This window comes from Orbicella faveolata, unplaced genomic scaffold (assembly GCF_042242905.1).
Source record: "Orbicella faveolata isolate gen_17 unplaced genomic scaffold, um_ofav_v1 contig_47, whole genome shotgun sequence".
Classification (NCBI taxonomy): Eukaryota; Metazoa; Cnidaria; class Anthozoa; order Scleractinia; family Merulinidae; genus Orbicella; species Orbicella faveolata.
The window spans coordinates 19,653,614-19,673,194 of record NW_028301577.1 but is presented as its reverse complement, the minus strand read 5'-3'; the positions used below and the strand labels follow the sequence as shown (position 1 = coordinate 19,673,194).

The 19,581-nt window shown below is 40.2% G+C and overlaps 1 protein-coding gene across 1 annotated transcript in view; it reads right to left on the bottom strand.

The window, feature by feature from the left end:
* Positions 1-19,581, bottom strand: part of LOC110066937 (unconventional myosin-XVIIIa-like) — a 41,536-nt gene that overhangs the window by 6,388 nt on the left and 15,567 nt on the right. Inside the window, exons 14-30 of the mRNA XM_089279246.1 lie at positions 19,415-19,553; positions 18,840-19,044; positions 16,006-16,106; positions 14,904-14,969; positions 12,101-12,229; positions 11,603-11,692; positions 11,324-11,377; positions 10,596-10,685; positions 7,661-7,780; positions 4,884-5,028; positions 3,671-3,798; positions 3,192-3,346; positions 2,569-2,692; positions 1,875-1,970; positions 1,216-1,317; positions 239-349; positions 39-98 (exon numbers count right to left, since the gene is read on the bottom strand). Coding sequence (XP_089135372.1) covers positions 39-98; positions 239-349; positions 1,216-1,317; positions 1,875-1,970; positions 2,569-2,692; positions 3,192-3,346; positions 3,671-3,798; positions 4,884-5,028; positions 7,661-7,780; positions 10,596-10,685; positions 11,324-11,377; positions 11,603-11,692; positions 12,101-12,229; positions 14,904-14,969; positions 16,006-16,106; positions 18,840-19,044; positions 19,415-19,553 — 1,915 coding nt within the window. The remainder of the gene's footprint in view (positions 1-38; positions 99-238; positions 350-1,215; positions 1,318-1,874; positions 1,971-2,568; positions 2,693-3,191; positions 3,347-3,670; positions 3,799-4,883; positions 5,029-7,660; positions 7,781-10,595; positions 10,686-11,323; positions 11,378-11,602; positions 11,693-12,100; positions 12,230-14,903; positions 14,970-16,005; positions 16,107-18,839; positions 19,045-19,414; positions 19,554-19,581) is intronic.

The window sequence follows — 19,581 nt, the reverse complement described above, 5'->3', positions numbered from 1 at the left end:
GGAAAATCATTTTCTCAACAGTAACAGTCCGTGCCTACCTTAACAGCTGCGGTTTTCTCCTGGTATTCGTCTTCTAACTGTGCCTCGAGTTGCTTGATCTGCAATTTCAAAGAAAGACCTGTCAGTATACGGTTGCAATAATGCTCACTACGTTAACAGTTGAGTCTACTTCAGCAATTAAGAAAGAAAGAAAAGAAAGGTACAAAACAAACCCCGTTAAAAAAATTGAAGGATTAACCTTTTTCTGCATGTTATATCTGAGCTGTTCCATTTCCTCGTCTTTTGCCTCCAAATCCTTGTGCACCATATGTTTGTCATGTTCGGCGGCCATCTCTAAACGAAGCTTGGCCTGGACAAAAAAAAAATAAAGCCATGATGTCTTCAGCCGTAGTCCGATTGGAACGCAACCTAAGCTTTAGCCACATGGCCTATTTCTTCACGAGCAAAGCTCGCAAAAATTAACTACATTGCATATTATACTGGCCTCTGCTTGAGATTCTGCTCGGACATAATAGTTACGTAATAATAATTATTCTGCTCTGATTCTCTTCGGCATATTAGCGCTATTCACCTTAACTGGCCGAATTTAAACGACAGTAATCCTTTTAATCTGTAATTTGGTAGATTGTTTTAAGAGTATAAATGTTACTAACTGCAGTTTGTATTCTCTGGGGTTTTTAATCGCTGGTGAGTTACGAAGTGGTTTCTCTTTCTATCACATTATTCTAATCTCCATTTTCCAAGTCTAACGCGACGGTGTCAGTTTCCCACCAAAATCTGCCGTGTCCTTTGGCGATTGCAGCGGTTTCGCGCCATAGCACCACTGGTAGCTCCATTTTTCTATGAATGTACACCCACACAAAACAAATAACTCATAGACTACAAAATGCACCCGCCCTACGAGCTCGTGCAATGTTTTTAGTCTTTGACGAATTTACCTGTCCTTATTCATTCCAAATTTCACTCGAAATCATTTGATTACCTACACAAATCTACAAGTCGTTCAAAACTTAGTCGAAATCCTCTCACAGACACTTGGAAAACGCAAGAAGCGGCTTCCGTTTTGTTAACAACCCCACACCGCTAGGCTACTATCTATCAACAACAGAACAGATAGTGAGTAGCGTCGCCAAAAAGAGGACGGCAGTCGTGATAGAACGCTAGTAGATTTACGCTAAATGACGGTGTATCATTTGTATGTTGTAATCATAATACCTGATCAAGCATTTGGATCTGTCCTGCTTGATCGTCAAGTTCTTCTTCTTGATCCTGAACTTTCTGTTCCAGTTCTCTAATGGTTTTCTTCAATGCAACAACCTGGAAACAACCGAACAAGAAGACTGTAAGGCCCTACGGCTTTCCGAAGCGAATGAGGCCGGACAAAACCGAAGACGGACGAAGTAAAAGAGTTTAGACATTCTTAGGGGAGGATAGAAGTGATTTTATTTATTGCCATTTTTTTTCTCCTAGAAGTTTTGGCATTAGTAAATTTATCAGAAATACTGTTACCAGTGATTAATCAAGAGCAGAACAGTAAAATCTATTGCATAAATTAATTCCGCCCTTTCTTTTACTTCAAATGCTACCAGCAGTAAACAAGTCTCACATTTCACTAACGCTAGTCAAGTTAATAAACAGGACCACTGCTAAGAAGACTCGTATTTCACCAACCCTGGTAGCCTGTATACATCCGCCCCCTGCCCTCAAAAAAATCGGGGAGGGAATTTTTTTTTTTTTGAGGGCGGGGGGCGGATGTACACAGGTTGCAAACCTGGTTGAACACGGGTAAATAAATCTGATATCTCCGGCCAACAGTGAACCAAGTCAAATTAGGAAATAGTACCACGAGTAAGCAAGTATTATATTTCACTCACATCTCCTCCTTGTAGCCCTTGTTTGGTGATATCGTTTATATCGCCCTCAATCTTTTCCAGTTCTTTTTTCGTCTTCTCCAATTCTTCTTGCGTTTCCTAAACATAAACAATTACATAACAGGTTATAACGATATCAATCACTAGAAAAAGATTTAATAGTAACTGTTTTGTAGGAAACTGCTGTGTACCTCTGCTTTGCCAGTAACTTAAACTTCCGCTGACAAAGTAATAAAACCTTCTTCGTTCATTTAAGTCGTTAGCAACGGTGAACAGGAAGTCTAGTTCATTTTATATCCCTCTCTTTTTTATTTCGCTGTTCTCGTGAAGAATCTTTGCAAATAAATCACTTCACCAAGTGTTTAGCACTGCTGCGCTAATTGGAGACACTGAAATAATCAAACAAATATTACCTGAAATTGAACAGAAACTTGTTAAAAATTCCAACTTTTGGGAGGTTGACAAGCTGGTTATTTGAAAAGGGTGGAGGAGCTGAATTTGGGACCATCAAACACAAATCCGTCCAATGACAAAAGGGAGGATTTGAAACTGGGACCTCCGGATTACAAATCCAGCCCCTAAAACCACTAGGCCACGCCGCTTCGAATTAAATTGTGAAACAATTGCAGTCCCTAAAACGGAAAGGTCTTCTTTTCCTCTGTAAAGGGGAACGCGTTGCCACCTTGCCAAAACTTACCGCCAAATCATGTTCCAGTTGGTATTTTTCTGTCAGGGCTTTCTCTTTTTCCCTGTTGATTTTATCTTTCAAAGTTCGCTCGTGGCTCAGTTCATCTTTGGCGCGTTGAATCTCCGAGTCAAACCTGAAAATGCAACAAAACAATTGGTAAACTGATAGCGAACGACCAACGCACTGTTCTTTTCACAGCACATCTTCATGTAATTAACTATTTCGCGTTGTTTTAATTTGTCGTCTCTTTGGCTTATCCAATTTCCACGATTCAAAAAAGTGCCGTTTCCCTTAAAAATCTTCGGAAAACCCGAAGAACTTCTGATCCTAATTATCCAATCAGAAAGGAGCACCATCTCTGCGAAAATGGTCGCGTCAAATTGTCGTCATAACTATTACACGTCGTGTTGGTAAGCAGCGCATGTTTAAAACAGCCGGCTTTCTTATTCTGCAAGACGGGACTCCGACGGACGCAATTTCCCCTATAGTCCAGTTCTGTCCCTCTCCCAAGAGCGTAGCGTTGCGTGACAAAGAGAAGGCCAAAACCCTTGTACACGCGATATCTTTCGTCGATAAACTTATCTTAGAATTTTTACTTTGTAAAGTGACACGATACGTTAAAATCTTTCTACCTTCTCTGTTTCTTCTCCAGTTCGGCATTTCTACTTTGTTCTTCCTCCAGCAGTAGTTTTAAATCTTCCATTTCTGATTGAACCCGAGATGTCTTCTTCTTCATGTTCAGGGCCTGTCGCTGCATTTCTTCGTTTTCGGTTTTCTCTTCTGTCAACTAAATCAAACACAATCGTAGATGAACATTATTTAAACACCTCTGAGGAACAGTGCTTACAGTAATCACTCAATGGCATCGCAGACTTCAGATGCGCGGCCTAAACCAGAGGGCCAAACTGGAAAATATTTAACAACGATCCCCCTGCCCAATCAATACGTGAGTTATCACATTGTCATTATTGACCTTAATTTACCTGGCTCTGTCAGAACCAGTTCGTGCCGGTCATAAAATATCCGTCAACTGAAGCCCTGCTTCAGTGAAGCAAGGGCCAATTTTCTATAACATCACGTGTGCAAGTCGTGTGATAATTGTCGTATTTACCTTTCTTTCCAGCAGTCGTTTCTGACTGGTGAGCTGTTCTATCTCTTGCTCGGCCTGACTTTGCAATTTCTTCCTGAGCTGTTCATGTTCTTTAGACGCCTGAATGTATCTCTCGCGATAAAACGACTCTGCAGCAACAGAACATTAAAAGCATCCCTCATTGTAAAACTGACTATTGATAAATACTACTCCGAGAATTCCAGTAATTGTTACAGACTTAGAAAGCAAGGGATCAACAAAATCATTTAGACTTATTCCTTTTAGTCCGGGTAGAACAAATTCTCTATTTTTCATTTCCCCATAATTCACTCTGTTTGCCCCCAAATTTTGCATAAATTATTGTTGTGAAATACTCTTGGGAATATGCAGACCTCCCAAGAGCATTTCACAACAATAGTTTACGCAAAATTTGGGGGGCAAACAAAATGAATTATGGGAAATTGGAAGTATCAATGTGAGCTTTTCGAAGTAATATTATCCCATCAGACACACTATTCATGACAGACCGGCCAGTCTGCTTTAAAACGTTTACTTTTAGTGTAAAAGACAGAGGGAAACGCATCAGAATTGTGTGTTTTTAAAACAGAAAATACCAGTTGAGAGACTTTATGTTGCTTATCAACGCCCCTGAGCACCGAAACCGTGGGCTCAGTCTCTTGCCTCGAGAGTGAAAATATTACAGTCACGGTAAAATAAATGAAATAAATAACAATATTTAGAGAGGAAGCCACATCAGCCTTAGCTGGTTTTCATCCAGGTCCTCTATCCTGCTCAAATTGGAATTTGGAGATGTTGGTTTTTGTGGAGGGAGGAAAACCAGAGAAAAACCCTCGGAGCAAGGCGAGAACCAACAACAAACTCAACCCACATATGGCACGGGGCCGTAATGGAATTGGTGGGAGGCGAACGCTCTAATCACGCGCAATCCCTGCTCCCCGCAGGTTAACAGCCCAACTGTCCGAGCAATTCCGAGCCAACCCGATCGTAATTTACCTTTCTCCTCCGAACAATTGCGAGCCAACCCGATCTTAATTTACCTTTCTCCTCTGAACAACTGCGAGCCAACCCGATCTTAATTTACCTCTCTCCTCCGAACAATTCCAAGCCAACCCGATCTTAATTTACCTTTCTCCTCCGAACAATTCCAAGCCAACCCGATCTTAATTTACCTTTCTCCTCCGAACAATTCCAAGCCAACCCGATCTTAATTTACCTTCTTCCTCGTCTTCGGAAGCTCCTTCGCCTTCGTATCTCTCTAGTCTCTCGACATTTCTCGTCGCAGACACACTCAGAGCTCTCGCTTCGAGAAGTTCTACTTCCAGCTTGTCCTTTCTCTTCTTCACGTCCTCCAGGGACTCCTATAACAACACAAACACCAGCCTTTAAATCCTAAGTTCAACATATTAATTCTCAATACACGTTGCCTTAAGTTTCTTACGGTATTTCTTGAGAGAATTCAGTGGTGTATATGAACAAAAAATGAATGACATGCGGCAAACCTAAGATTCGACAATTTCCTTCAACACTTGAAAACGTTTTAAGATTTGAATACGTCGCGTAGTTTTTGATGTGAGTTCAGTCAAGGTGCTGCTTACACAGAAAACACGAATACTTAAATAAACATTAGTCAATTTGCGGTTTATTTTAGTTTAATTTTCATCGCCTTTCTTGAAAACCGTCTTAGCCAACGAATGCCCAGTAACAGAAATCTGTTCTTAGTCAAGCAAGCTTGTTTTCATCGACAGAAACCAAGTTAAAAACCAAACAGTTTATCAATCACTTCGTGCAAAATGAGCCGGGGCCCGTTTCTCGAAAGACCCGGAAACTTTTCTGGCCCGTAAAGCCATTTTAGTTCATCTGTATCTAAAGACGGTGAAGTGTATACGTCTGAAACTTCTTGTATAAAGGAAACCTCTCTTCATATTAAGAATATGTGAATAAAACAGCTCGGTAATCGTAAGGTTCGAGATTTTGCTATGGCTTAACGGACCCGAAAAGTTTCCGGTGCTTTCGAGAAACAGGCCCCCGGAAAGCCATAACAAAATTTCGAACCTTGCGATTACAGAGCTGTTTTATTTACATATTCTTAATATGAGCAGAAGTTCCCTTCATACAAGAAGTTTCAGGCGTATACACGTCTCCGTTTTTAGATAGAGATGAACTACTAGTAAAAATGGCTTTACGGACCCGAAAAGTTTCCGGGGCTTTCGAGAAACGGGCCCCAGACCCGTTCTGGAGGACCTCCTTAGAAGACGCATTCGATTCATTCGATTGCGAAGCATCTTCTTTCTCAGCCACAATTAAGGCAATCTTCAGTTCCCTCGAACGTCAACACCAGGCCTACTAAAATCAGGCATTGAATTAACATGTAGTAAAAGGCTTTTTGCATTTGCCATCGAAAACACAAACGAAACAGCTCAAGGTTATGAATATGAAAATAGAATTGAGCAATTCCACTAATCTCCGCAGCACGAAGAAAAGCGATTCACCTTTCCAACACTCCATACAGTAATCATCTTGTCGGAGTAAGCTGCTTCCTACTTCCAAATGCGATCCGTAAATTACCCAACACAGATTCAGTTCCTTCGACTTCTTACAGATTTTTGGCCAATAACCTCGCGTGACCAGGCAAACGTCGCGTGTTTCTGAGCGATGTCGCGACAAACCGTGCAAGTATACACCTGTCTTGTTACACTACAGAAACGCCAAATTTTCCCGGAGACTATTTTTTTTTCAGCCCGACCTTTAGGAGGCTTGCGTGTTTCTTTCAATCTCAAACCCGAGTTCTCACGGTCAGGATTTTGTCTGAAAGGATTTACGTAAAGTACTCATAAAAAACACCGGAAATCTTAACAGGGTCAGATCACAAAGTTATCCGATTTTGTTTTCTTTGGACAAGCTAATAAATCATGTCGTTCAAACAGGATGGACTCAAGATAACTCCCGCTGAAATTTCACGTCAGAACGACGAAACAATGAAAGCTTAATAAACTGGAATTTCTTTCCTGATGAAAAGAAAAACAGTTTCCGCGAAAGTACTTGTCATTTATGGGAACCGGAAATGAACTTTATGTACCGTAATCGCCTTATAACCGGCTCCAGACACCCGGACGGGGCTATCGAGATTTCACCCGTCACGCGATCATGTCACGCGATCGTCTAACACAAGTCACGCTATTCAAAAGTCTCAAAATTGTCTTTCGTTTTTTCAGGGAAGTTTTTTTTGCACCGCAAATCAAGCATTCCTACGTTAACAGAAGGAATTCCCCTGACACATACATCACTGGGGAAATCATAACACATAGCAAACAACCCTGGTGCCAAATAAGCTGAGGTCAAAAACTGAACGTGAGAGTAATTAAGTTATTGAATTCCCACATTGCACACCAGAAACCAGATTAATTGACAAATATCAGTTGTGAGGATTCTGAAACCACGAACCACGAAAATGTGGTGTCAAATCTCCAGTGGGCCAGCTCCCAAATCCCCAATACTGTTATCTATCACATCACTTTATCAGAAAAATCGCTTCTTTCATCAATAGCATTCAATAAAATCGTGGTTTAACGGGATTAACGATCAGATCTTAGATAATTGCAGTTATCTTTTAGCATTTTGAGCCCGAAAAGGGACAGGGGGACAGAGTCCATTATCCAGATCATTTCCTTATCAATGCCTGTTAAACATGATAAGACAAGGAGTCTAACGTTAACATAAGTTCGTGATTCAACCAATTTGTTGGCGATAGAGAAGGCAGGAGTGTGCCAGGAAAACCCAACGCTGGATGCCTCGGATAAAACAACAGTTCTGCGGAACACCGCAAAGGAAGTTCATTCAAGTGTTTATATTGCATTTAAGTATATCATTATTGTCAAAAACATTAGCCTTAACAATCACAATGAGAGAAACATTTGGTCGACAGGGCTTGCTCACTGTTACGGAGTTGCAGTCAGCGAGTTCAGTCTATCGTTTCAATTGCAAACTATTAACCTGTAGTTCCTGCATTTGCCGTTCCAATCTCATTCTCTCCATTGATTCGCCTTCAAGCATTTCACTGGCATGGCTGGCGGTTTCTCTTTCGTCGGCAAGAGCCGCTGATAGTTCGGTTACCTGTGGAAAATTCCAAACGTTATCAAATGCAGTGTACAAACAGCTAGGCTCAGTACAAAACTACGCTTACAGACCCTCATAATCTCGTCGATAATTCTACACCTTCAATAACATCTCCTCGAATCCCGGAGTGAAAACAACTTGTGCTAATTGAACTAAAACGAAGACGATTTATTCGACGCAGACTAATTTTCCTCCCCGCATGGGGTATTTCAAGAATGCCAACAACGAATGCACTATATGTAAATGTTATTCCTAAGTACTGTGGAAATGAAACACAACACTGACCGAGACCAAAAGTCAAATACAACCAAATGTGTCACATGTAAAGATCCAGATGATAGTTTTCAGTTGCAAGCTGGAGATAGCAATTCTCCTTACCAATTGTCTTTCATTTCTTTAGAAGTTAGTTTAGAGAAATTAGTAGTATATCAACTCGATATCCTTTGGTTAATGATTTTTTTTTTTTCACGAGTCATCCAGGATCTGTTTGACAGTGTAACAATATTGTGTAGAGAAGTGAGACCTTGACTAATTTGGGAATTAATTACCTGATTAAAAATCGATTAATTTAAAGATATGACCAATTTTACAAGCCCCTCTTTGAAAGGAGTTTTGTCACGATGTAGACAAGAAATGTTTTAGGATGAAACAGGACCGTCTTCAAATAGAAGAAAACCTTAAAGAAATAGTTCAATTCGGTAGAAAAACATTTAGGAGGAAAGAATAAAGTGGAAAGATGAGGATGCGTGGTAAAGATTTGAGAAGTTTGAGACTGATTGCAAAAGAAGAAACTGAATAATTTCAGTTGCTTCATTCTTGACATCGCTTCATTAAGACAAATGACACTGATGAAACATTCCCTGCATATCACGTAAGGTAACGTCCTATTTTTTTAATTTTTTTGGAAGAAAATTGATATGCACTCTTCAATCAAGCTGTGTAGGTCTAGAGAGGTAGGTTTCAGTTAATCCATTATCCTCGAAGACAAATGTTTGACAGAACAACAGTTTGTAGATGAAAAATATTCAAATTCGTTTCAATAGCAATTCATTTGAAGATGGAAAAAACAGTGATTTTATTTAGACGATTTAAAACGTCGTTACTGAAAGGAAATAATAACATTGCTGTCAAATTTTCTTACACAAAAATTGAAGGATTTTGTTACTTTTTAAAACATGAAGATAACAAGGATGGGAACTAGCCTGCCTTCAATTTGTTTTTTCTTTAACGAAAATGCATTAACAGAAGTAAACATCTGAGAAACATGTCATGTGATAAGTTTCAAAAAGCTGAAATGTTAAACCATTTATTATCCTTTCTAGGAGAAAGTTTGTTGGAAAAATATCCGAATCAAGAACAAATGAAAATCTAATTTCTCTTTCAGCTACAATTGCAATGTCAACCAGGCAGGTGGTGAGAATAAGGAAACTCATACACCAGGGCTACTGTCTTGATCTACCACGAAATTCTCATAACTGGATGACAAGCATTGAGTGTCAGTGAGCAAGGAGAATTAATATTTCTATATAGGCTATAAAGAGGTCACTTAAAATTAAATCAGGATTTGTTGTGAGCATGCGATCACAGTAATGTTGTCACTATTGATCCCAGACGTCTGTTGAAATGGCTTTTTTTCAGGCCGTTGCACGTACCGTTGGTTGCAGCCGCGGATTGAAAAAAGTGATCACGTGATGACAAACATCTCTTGGCTACAGTTTGCAGCACCGCTGTAGCAAATTCCTCAAAAGTATCAAGTTCGAGGCAAATCTTACCCCTGCAATGGATTTTCCATCGTTCGCACTCGTCTCTGTAACATATCTTGATTTGTATCTTCAGTTGCTACAAAGTGCGAAACGTAACAAACTTGCAAACAAACTGTGAAGCACCTTCCCCGACGGCAGGAGATTCACTCATCACACGATCATAAAATTCGTGATAACGTGATCAATTTTTGGTATCCGTGAATGAAACCAGTGGTGCGTGCAACGGCCTGAAATAAAAGCCATTTCAACAGACGTCTGGGATCAATAGTACAAGGTTTCAAGCAGACCACACAGGAACAAATAAACAAGCACTGAAAGACAAACTTCTTAAGTTGACTGTAAAACACTGTTCATGATTGTACTGGGAACTGACACAGCGGCAAGAAGGCAATTATCACTGAAACATTCTCGTGACGAGAAAACCGCGGCTCAGACAATAAAATATTGAGCTTGATAAATTGAAATATTCAATATCCCTTAAGACAATGTAGTCAAATATTCCTTTTACAAATATTAAAAACTCTACATTCCTAACTCGTTATTTCGTTTCGACTCATACAAGTAGTTATAGTTTTCAACGTATAGTTGTAAAGTTTTCATCTGTGTAAATAAATTTTGTATTTTTAACCTGATGTTACAAGAGAGTTTAAGTATAACGTCTACGGCAGACGGCAAAGATTACCTCTGATTTTTTATTCTTTTCCTGTAATCCTTAAATAAATCACACAAAAATAGAAAAATGTCTTCTACTATTCACCGCAAATACAAATATTTTCACTCTACTGTACAGACAGCTGAAGACAGACGGCAAGAGTTTCATTTTTGTCGTTTGCCGTTTGAAGTAACGTCAAGCTCTACAGGGCCCCTATGGATACCAGCCTTTGAGCTGAACGGGCTACCCTGTTTAAATAATATTTTACTTTACTTTACTTTACATATATAAGGTAATTCTCAGATACGATGGTCAATTTGCTTAAATTTATACCGGGTTGTAGGTTCTTTCGGGGTTCTACACTGTACTGTATGGATGTATAACTCGTCATATGTACCTTTTGTTGAAGTTTCTCGTTCGCTTCCTCTAATTCTTTCTTTTCTCGTTCTAGTCTTGCTAATTTTAATTTCAAAGTGTCGACCTCTCCCTAGAAAAGAAAAAAAATCAATTAAATGGCATCATGTTGCCTTCAACGAAAGTCATATTAGCGAGCGAGCGACAGCAGAATGGTCTTCAAGTGACTATGGTAAAAACAAAACCAGAGTTACACAGTTAGCCAATCATAACAACATAAATGACGCAATGAACCAATCAAAACTCGACCAAAAAAACACACGCGCACGCAATCCATGCCAAGCGCGGGAAAGGCATAGAATTGGTGACTCAGAGGGCGGGAAATGCATGCAATTGGTGTGCCATGGCCATTTTACATCTTGTATCTTTGGCCTCGTCCACACTACGCCGGAGAAATTTGAAAGCGCAGCTTTATTTCTACAGTTAGGCCTACTGTCCATAAAAATCTGTCACGAAAACGGAGCTTCTTGAAAACGCTCTTCAAGCCGAATGAATTTGAAAACGCCCGCTTTGCGTTTTCGTGTGAATGGAAGACATTCTGAAAACCAGCTTTTCGAAACCGATAGCGTCACGATAATCATGGAATTTCCCTGACCGAGTTTTCCTCAAACACAAATCCAAAATGACCGGTTAAGGTTGCGCTTTAAAATTCCTCCGGCGTAGCGTGGACGGAAAACATTTGAAGCGTTTTCATGTTAACATCATCCTTACCGACTTGCTCTTGAGTTCTTCCTCGGTTCGATGAACATCTAACAACGGAAGAACCTGCCCCAGATCATACAAAAAAAAAACAGGTTATGGGGACAAACGGGTGTTAAGAGAAATAACTTGTTTTTGCGCAAATAAACCAGCAACCAAGTGACCTCGTAACTAAAGCAAAGTCAGTGAATTACTACTTTCAACTAAAAGAATTGGAAAGAATAAATGACCTGCAAAGAAAATCAGATTATTGCAAGGGAGACTTTTGAAATAACTTCACCTATCTGATACCTTGGTATATAATCTCCACCAGGGCCAGTTGTTAACTGCCAGGAAAAACCTGATGTTCTTTTGAATGCAACGGATAGCTGTACACTGAACCTAAGGGCAAACAAAAACAGTGTGAAGTGTTGTTATTACTTTAAACGATGTAACCACTGGGAGCACGCAAAGAAGGAAACCACCACCAAAAAGCGCGGGAAAACGTCCAACCATCGGCAAGAGCGGGAAACATGTAACCGTCTCTAAGGGCGGGAAAATACCTAGCCAGTTGCAAGCGCCGGAAAACCTGTAACATATGCCAAGCGCGGGTAAATACCTAAAACTGACGAAAGCGCGGGAAAACCTATAACCAATGGAAAGCAAGGAAAGAGTTGAGAAAAACAGTCTCCTTCCAACTGGCTAAGTTTGCGCACGTGCACGAGTTTTGGGAACCAAATATTGAGCTACATCGTGTCCAATGTGTCCAATCTATGCTGAACGTGGGATTCAGTACAAATGGAAGCTTACCTGTAGTTTTTTATAGTTTCTTCTCGCTAAGAATCCCCGACAGAAAGCCTGTAGTTCTACTATAGTGCCAGTTGTCTTCTCGTCTCTGGCGTCCTCCAACTGAGCGAGAGTTCCAGCACGGAAGAAGATCTGATAAAAAAAATACAAACCACAGTTACCTTAGCTCGAGGAATAAAAAATACATTGCTTTAAAGAGAGAAAATTCTGGGGACATTATCATGTGTTTTCAACACGACTCCGCTAACCTCAAAAACATAAGTATTACAGCAACAATGATAAGATTACTTGAAGCGACCGTTAGGACATAAGGAAGACACCTTTTTTCAGCAAAAACCAACCAGATGAAAGCAAAAGATGTCTACCTTCGAACGTTTGTAAAACCTACACCAAAATTATAACAAACGTAGAAATACATGGTGGAGGAATCAAAACACAAAACGAAAACAGGTGAATCTTGCTAAGCGCGGGAAAACGAACGCATGGCGTCAAGTCATCTTGTTACTGATTGGTTGCAAAACCCACCCGTTCACTCTGATTGGTTAGGTTGTGTTATCTCATAAAAATTGTTTACTAAGATAGGACGTCGACAAAGAGGTAACAGCAATCCAAAATCTACATGAATGGCTAAAAAATGGGAAAGACTGAGACGGACTTGGATTCATTCTGCTAAATTCAGTGCTAAATTGACAACAAAGTTTCGAGGGACGGGCCTACGTTCTCTAAGCCTGCCTTCTATAGAAAGAGAGGCGAACAGGTGAAGGCCAAAGAGAAATCAGAATTTGAGCTCTGCTGAATACGTGAACAGATAATCCCTTTATTACTTCAAGAATCTGAAAAAAGTCTTTTCGTTTGAAAACCAGAGTCTCGATCCTTGCCGACTCTTCTGACAACACACCATTGGTTTGTTTGTTTGTTTTTAAATTGACCTTCTCATACTAAAGCCCGCATTGACAATCAAGCACTCTAGCAACTAATCCTGATTGTCTGCATCTTCGACAGAGCAAAACGGGCTAGACTTGAAGTTACACCGTGACAAAGAATATTTAGTACAGAGAAGGCATTCACAAGAGGCGTATATAAGAGGCCTTTGGTGCACACAAAGTTCAGTAACGGCGTAGCTCGCTTCATCGAACACATTGGAGAGATAAAGCCCAAAAGACTCTTCATAACACGGAGAGCTTAGCATCCTCGCGGCTATGTGCTTTAATATAATCATTGTCGAGACGAAGGATTTGCGATAAACCAAAGACAATGGTCTTTCATCTTGATCAGAAGTCGACGACAGAAATTCGTACGCAGTTCACTCGACATTTATCCACTACACCACAAGACATCAAATAAATTGTAATTTAACGATTAAGTTGACTTGAATTAATCGATTGATCAATAAATAAGTTCTCTTTTGTTGCGTGAACAGTCAAGGACACTGTCAAACAAGTGTTTATGTCTAAGAAGATGGCCGGTTTAATTCTTAGCTGACTCAAATAAAGCCAACTTCTGCAAGAATGAGATTTTAAGCAGCCATTTCATTTCACACATCGCTTGTGGACCGACACAAGTTTGATTAACTTTGTAAACAAACCGATTGAACATGGCCGCGAAATCATCGCAAACACATGAAATGACGGCTCGCAGAAATAGACAAAAACGACGAGAAGGCAATAAAAGACTAAAAATGTCCATTCCGAGCGAAAGGTTTGGAAACGATCGACAAAACGAGGCCAGAACGAATGAAAATTAAGTAAATAATGGTAGGCTTGAAACTCCAATCAAGCAACTTATGTCAACAAATTCAACAGTACGTAAATAATTACAAATGACCACAAACCTTTGTTACCTTCAATGTCCAAATTTTCAGTAAAAAAGCGATTAAACAGGCACGAGCCCAAACGGCACGAACTGTCTTTCAAAACAGGTCGATCGTCAAATGCGTTTATAATCTCACTGTCGGCAGAAACTCTTTGCTCACAGAAAAATAACAATCTAATCTTGACTTAACGCATTGTAAACAACAAAAGCGTCGTACAAAGAAAAGGATTAAGCCAAGCCATAAGAATAAAACTCTGCTGGAGCCCGTCCTGTTATTGCAATGTTACAGGCTGGAAAACAGGTGATTTCATGCTGATACGCATAATACGAACAGTTCAAAATAATATCAATTTGTAACGGCTTCGAAATTTTATCTGCCGGGCGCGGCTTTCCACGATTTTAAACAACCGTACCCTTGAACAATAACTTTTTAACACGGTGACAATTACGTCAGCTTTGTTTTTTATGCTCTGCGGGGCTTTTCAGGGGGTCTCGCATCCGTACTTTTTTAGGATGGTACAATGCTCGCAGAAGTTTTTGTTTTCAGTTCTACCCGCCCCAGTTGGTTAACGGTTCGTCTCTAACACTTTTCCTAACTTCTGTGCACTTCGATGGGTTCCTTCAAAAGCCATTTAAGAACTTCAGGTTAAAAGGGAGGGGAGGGAGAGGGAGAAACAGGGGTGCACGGAAGGGGTGGTAAGAGCGATGAAACAAAAAAAAAAAAAGATAAGGAATGATGGTAATTATTTAAACCTTGAATGTTTAACATATCTGAACATAGGTATGTGTGTGGCCTAGCTCACACTTGTCACCTGTAGCTCAGTGGTAAAGATCTCATAGTTTCAGCCCCTGTTGAGAGAGCGCACACACAATTCTTTTTCCGAGATGTTTGGCTCATAACTGAGCCATTACCAACACATTTCTCAAGATACACTTTGTTGTTAAAAGCAAACTCCCCCCTCCTAAACAAACGCATCTTTAGATTTTGTCTTACCTGGCTCAGACCAAGACGATAACTTCTTTTATCGAGTTCAAGGTGGTCCAACAGTGTCTCCACCGCCTGAGAACAAAAAGACATTTTAAACAATTGGTCACCAACAACCGAGCCAACATTGCTGCTCACTGAAGGCATTTTGTAAACAATACAATATAAAGCAAGGATTGAACATCACACCATGTAGGTCGTCTTATCTCCCGGAGGGGAGGTACTTCCCTATATGGGTTATATAGCTATGTGCAGCTCCAAAGCGTATATGGTATTTTAGCCGTTTTGGTCATAAAGAGGGTATCAATTTTGGCCATTTCGGCCTCAAATACGGCGAGTTTTTTGCACTCTAGTCTTGAATTGGATATAATTTCTTAAAAGAAGCTACTTTTTCATCATCATCAATAAGACCATCAACAAAAGGCCTTCAAAATGCCCTTAACATCGGTCTGAACTAGGGTACTAATTATAACGCAGGTCTGAAACAGGGTATTGATGTAAGGGTCAGGTCATAAATAGAATATTGAATTTTTGGTCAAGCCAGAAATAGGGTAGAAAATCGCATATTTTGATCTTAGATAGGACAAGGGTTTTGAGAAGCGGGCCGCACACCCCCACCCAATTTTTCGAGGAGTACCCCCGGGCTTATCATAAACTGGAGTACACTTCACACAAGCATTGTCGACCTTCCAGTGAATTCAACACCCCCTACCCCCATTCTTTCTCAAAGAAAACATTTCAGCAATGCAAGGAGCAAGAGCTTGGATGTCAGGAGGTAGAGATGATCTGGCTGTAAAACTAAAGCCGATTATTTGATTTCAATTTCAAGGATCTGTCAATAGTCCACGCTAGTGCGGTTGTGGACAAATAAATATTTGTAACAACAATCCAATATATCGTCTGAAAAAAGAACACTTGACAATTATGGAAACTAGGCAGCAATACTTGAATAAATTTCTTAACGTAGTAAACCGTGAAATGTTTTGTTAAATTTTATTGTAAACAGGCTAAAAAACCAAGATTTTACACTTGTACACTCGAGGAACTTAATTTTAAATGGACAATGCACTTGATCTCATAAAACAAACAAACACAAAAAATTTCAACTTACTTTCTTCTCGTCCAAGACAGGGCCGGTGTTCCTGAACTGACTAGCAGCGAGGATATCAAACCTACGCCTGAACTCGCCAAATGGCATATGCTCAGGAAAGCCTATGGAACAACAACATGGACCATCAAACAAGAAGCAACATCGACCTATTTGATGAATTGCAATGTGGTAAAGAACAATATATGCCGTCAACCGCAACACACTACCGGTAAAAGGCAACTTCTAGCAGAGACAAATGTTAAAGTTACTGACTAAATACCGTATTCGAACTTTAAAACGCTAGATTTCAGGACGAAGGCTTCCCTGAAAACAACTTCAGTGCTAGAAGGCATCTTAACGATAGCGCAGAAGAGGTGTTGTTTCGTGCAGACGTTGAATAAAAATAATACTTCTGGACAAAATGACCGAGCTTCCGACCGGCTATGAAAAGCATCCAAGGTCCTCAAAAGGCTCTGCGGTTTCCGTCACAGACGAATAGCTATGAATACTCGATTCGAGTGCAAACAACCTTGAAATCATCGAAAATTGTCAAAACATACTCTGAAATCAATTCGTTTTGCAATAAATTGGCAACAACGTAAACAGCGTAGATCTACAAACTTGCAAAAAAAAAACCTCCTAGTCGACACCGCACACCGTAAAGTTGTACGAGAAAGGCTCAAATACCTCCATATAACATAAAAGGACAGCAAATGAACAAACATGACCCCGATTTTTGTTTCTTCATCTCCTCTGATCGGGTTAAGCTTCGAAAAAACTAAAAACTGAGCGAACTTTTAAAATCTAGAGGCACTATTATTTAAGTTCACATGTTTGACACCGAAATTATAAATTTGCATTTTAAACTAACCTTTAATTATATTTAGCACTGCATTGTTTTCTGTCGTGTTCTAAACTATGTTAACATAACAGAAATGTTGAAATCAATTCTAAGGGTGCTATCAAAGAATACGAAACTCGTCGTAAATCACGCAGTTGTGTTCAACTTCTTCTATTTCGCATTCTTGAGTTACTGATTCTCCTAACTACACGCTATAAATTTCCTTCAATGTTTGTTCTAAGAATTGGGCGACACATCAAAACAATGTCACTGTATTTTCGCTATTTTCGCTATTTTCGACACTTGCAGGTCTGACAATGCAATGACGCTCTAGGGAGAAATTACATTTTCGTCACCCCAGAAAATAAAAGAGAAAATCAAATCGTCGAACCTGTAAATCTACTTACAAAAGATGACAAAGAATCGGCGTGACTTACATCACAAAAGAAAAGATATCGCTTCCCCTTTGAATTCGAGCTTTGTTCCTCGCACCCCTGGCTCGCACCGCTCAGTTGACCTACCGCGACCGAGTTTTGGACACGTTATGCACCGGCTTAAGCGAAGAGGAGTGAGCGACACGAGTTTCTGAAGCAGTAACCTCGTTCGTTGTCCGTCGAGTCCGCCTTTCCGTTGTACGTGCACGGGCTCATCCGCAAGAGACAAGTCAGCGCTTGAGTGCGTGGGCGACTATTTTTAGCGCATACAAACGGAACTTACCTCTAACTACTGTTTTTGGCTCGAAATTCGCTAAAAACAGAAGTTTTAACATTTTAACACGACCGCTGCTGTTTCTACAAGAGTTAATCCATGGCAAAAGAGTAAAATACTCAAAAAATAGAACACCGAAACGTCACCTGCAGTTTAAAGAGCTGAAGCGCGCGTGTTAACCAATTTAAAATATTATTGATGCTCATGTCACTTACAAATGCCGGCTTCTTTCATATGGCAAGGAAATTAGAAATCCGGACCGAGATTGAACAATATTCCGTGCACGGCCCACTTCAAGAATTTGTTTTCAAGACATGGAGAAACACGACTCTTAGAGAGATTTATAAGGCATATAACAAGTTAAGGGAATATCCGTTATATACACAAGTTTTTCAAACGTTCTAATTGTCCAGACCATTCGGTCCGTTATCTCTTTGAGGTTTCATGCAACCTTAATTGCTATTATAGGTTGGTAGCGGAAGGATCCAGGAAATCGTGCGCATTTTTGGATTATTCTTAAAGGGAAAATGAAGATATTACGAAGGTTGAGAGTTTTAGTTTATCAGATGAACACAAAAATGACCATTAAAATGCTCTTGTTGTGGGGATAGTCTATTTAAAAATATCCGTCGTCATTCCTCCCTTACAAATGGAAATTCTGACTAATAATTAAAATCTCCGCACTTCAGTAATCGCTGGTGATCACGTAGAAACTACCACTCCCAATCCATCTTTAACGCCTGAATACCGCTTTAGATGAACTCAGGTAAGCTGGATCATTAATCATTCGCCCTGTACGACACATTAAAAGGCGCTCTACGGAAAACAATTGAAACAACCAGACGGAGTCTTCCGCAGTGGCTCGAGCGCAAACCGGTTCATCGAATGCAAGTAATTCCCTGTTTCTATAAAAAAAAGTGAACGGGCACGCCCGTTCCAAAAAGTTAGGCGAACATGGACCATCTTGTTCTGTTGAAATTTGCTTTTAATGGGCCAACGGGTTAGGTAGAGAAGTTGCAGTGCGAAGCATCCACATTGTGAATGCTTTTAAGACCACATGAGGTCTGTAACAGCATGTGTTTCCCGAAGTGCAGAGTTCCCTGACAACAGTTTCGAAAAACATTTGCATAAAACCCGTGAAGAAACAGTTAGAATGCGGTAACGCCCAAATAAAGGACTCCCCTTACTTAAAAGAAGAAGAAAACAACTCGGAAACGCCCACTTCTTTGTCAGATCGTTTACTATTCTGGAGGACAACGGCTACAATACGAAGAAGTATTAATTCTAAGTGTCACAGTCAACCCACCTTGCCGGTGTATCCTGACAGCATCGAGCATTTCTGCGGACCTGAGTTGATGTCTGATCAGCGGTACATTCATTGACGACACCTCCTTCCCAGTCCTACTCACGGGCTCGCCATCAACGCTGTCAAACTGGCCAGCGGTTTCCACGGGGAGAATACAGCGCACGAAGTTGACCTTGGTCTTTCGAATGGCGTCCAAAATGGTGTCCTGAAATGAAACAAATACCCCGCGCTAACCGATCAGGCATTCTTTTAGCCCATAAAAGAATGTTTGATCGCACGTTTGATCGTTTATTTACACGTAAAATAAATGGCGGACGGGGAAGACAGGTGAAAAAGCTACACAGAACGGGTGTCAGTGCAAAAAATTGGGTAAGACTTTTAACAATCTTAATTCAAAACTATCCTGCAGTGATTTGAAGCTTAATTTGCGCGATAAAGAGGAGCTTATTGCATGCTGAGTATTAATGAGATGGTTTAAACATAAAGAAAGCTTTTCCGGCTTAGTGATAATCAAATTCTAATCGTTTTGGATTAAAATTTTTGTCAGACATTAGCATCATATTACGTGGACTCACCACTTGGTATATGAGCTGTAAGCAGTGTGAGTTCTTCTTGATCGCCGTGGGTGTGTTCAGCGTCTTTTTTAGGCTCCGGGACCGAGTGACGCCTTCGGCGGCCGAACGATGTCGTGAAAACATGTCTTTCAAGTAAGATCTAGAGAACAGAACGCACTTTTTAAAAA